General features: G+C 72.8%; 1 protein-coding gene across 1 annotated transcript; it reads right to left on the bottom strand.

Annotated features, from left to right (window-relative positions):
• Positions 1–437: 437 nt before the first annotated feature.
• CHLNCDRAFT_29092 (hypothetical protein) lies at positions 438–978 on the bottom strand (the record flags this gene model as incomplete). Its single annotated transcript, XM_005842526.1, has 2 exons — positions 438–680; positions 826–978. Coding segments are annotated over 2 exons (396 nt in total), but the record flags the coding sequence as incomplete, so codon positions are not given.
• Between the last annotated feature and the right edge of the window lie 236 nt (positions 979–1,214).

The following is a 1,214-nucleotide window of genomic DNA, read 5'->3' on the forward strand; positions in this document are numbered from 1 at the left end:
AGCCTGCGGCGGCAGCGGGCAGGGCAGGAGGCGGGGGTGGCGCGTGGGTGCCCGCCCGCCTCCCCGCCTCTGGCTGCCATGGACGGGCAGCTCGCGGGCAGGCAGCAGGGCGGCGAGCTGGGCCAGCAGGGTCAGGAGGACCGCATAGCAGTGCAGCGCAGCCTGGGCAGCAGCAGGGCCTGTGATGTGAGGGCGGGGAGCACCAAGCGGGCTGTGGCAGCGGGAGTCGGCAGGCCCGGGAGTGCTGGGGTGCGGCGCCCCTCATCCCGCTGCTAGCGTTGAACCCAGGGGCACGGAACAGTGATGAGCGAGTTACAGTGGAGCAAAATTGAAAGGCAAAACAATGAAAGAAGCGATGAAAGAGGGCCGCAAACAGAGTCGAGGAGGCACTGGAAGGAAGGCTGGGAGGGGGCGCAGGGAGGCCCGCAGGCCCCTGCTCACTCCTCTGGCGCGGCCGCCGGCGCGGGGTTGGCCGCCAGCCAGGCGCGCAGCTGGTCCATGCGCTGCGACAGCGCCACGTAGGCGCCCTCCTCCGCCACGTCACCCTCCTCCAGCGCCAGCATGGCCAGCACCTCCCCCACATCCGGCCCCGACATGCGCCCCGTGAAGGCGACGCGCATGGGCATGAACAGGCGCTTGCCCTTGCGACCCTGCGCCTTGCCCACGCTGTTCACCCACTTCTGCGGTGGGGGAAGGGCAGCGGGGCAGCGGGAGGGAGGGCGGTCGGGCCTCACGCCCAGCCTGCCTGCACAAGCGCCGTCCATGCGCGGCCTGCCTCGCCGCCTCCCCGCACCACAGGCCATGCGCCCGCCACCGCCCGCCCACCTTGTAGCCATCGTGGCCCGAGGCCAGCGCCGCCGCCAGCTCCCCGCCGTCGTACGCCTGCAGCACCGCCTGCGCCACCTGCTGGAAGTTGTCTGCCAGCACCGCCTTGGCGCCCTCCCCCGCCACCGTCTCGCCCAGCGGGTAGCCCAGCAGCGCGCGCAGCTCGCGGTCCGCGTCTGCAGGAGGAGGGGCGCAGATGGGGGTGGGCTCAAGAGGAAGGGGTGGGCTGGCTGGCTGGCCAAAGGGGGCGGCTGGTGCAGCGCGCAACAGGGCTGCGGCTGGGCGCCGCCCCTGCCAGGTAGAACTACCGTTTGCCAGCACTGCCAGCCGGCCAGCGCCCAGCCACCCAGCCTTAGCCAGCCCCAGGGCCCCAGCTGTGCCCCCCCCCC

The sequence above is a fragment of the Chlorella variabilis genome, assembly GCF_000147415.1.
Source record: "Chlorella variabilis unplaced genomic scaffold CHLNCscaffold_560, whole genome shotgun sequence".
Classification (NCBI taxonomy): Eukaryota; Viridiplantae; Chlorophyta; class Trebouxiophyceae; order Chlorellales; family Chlorellaceae; genus Chlorella; species Chlorella variabilis.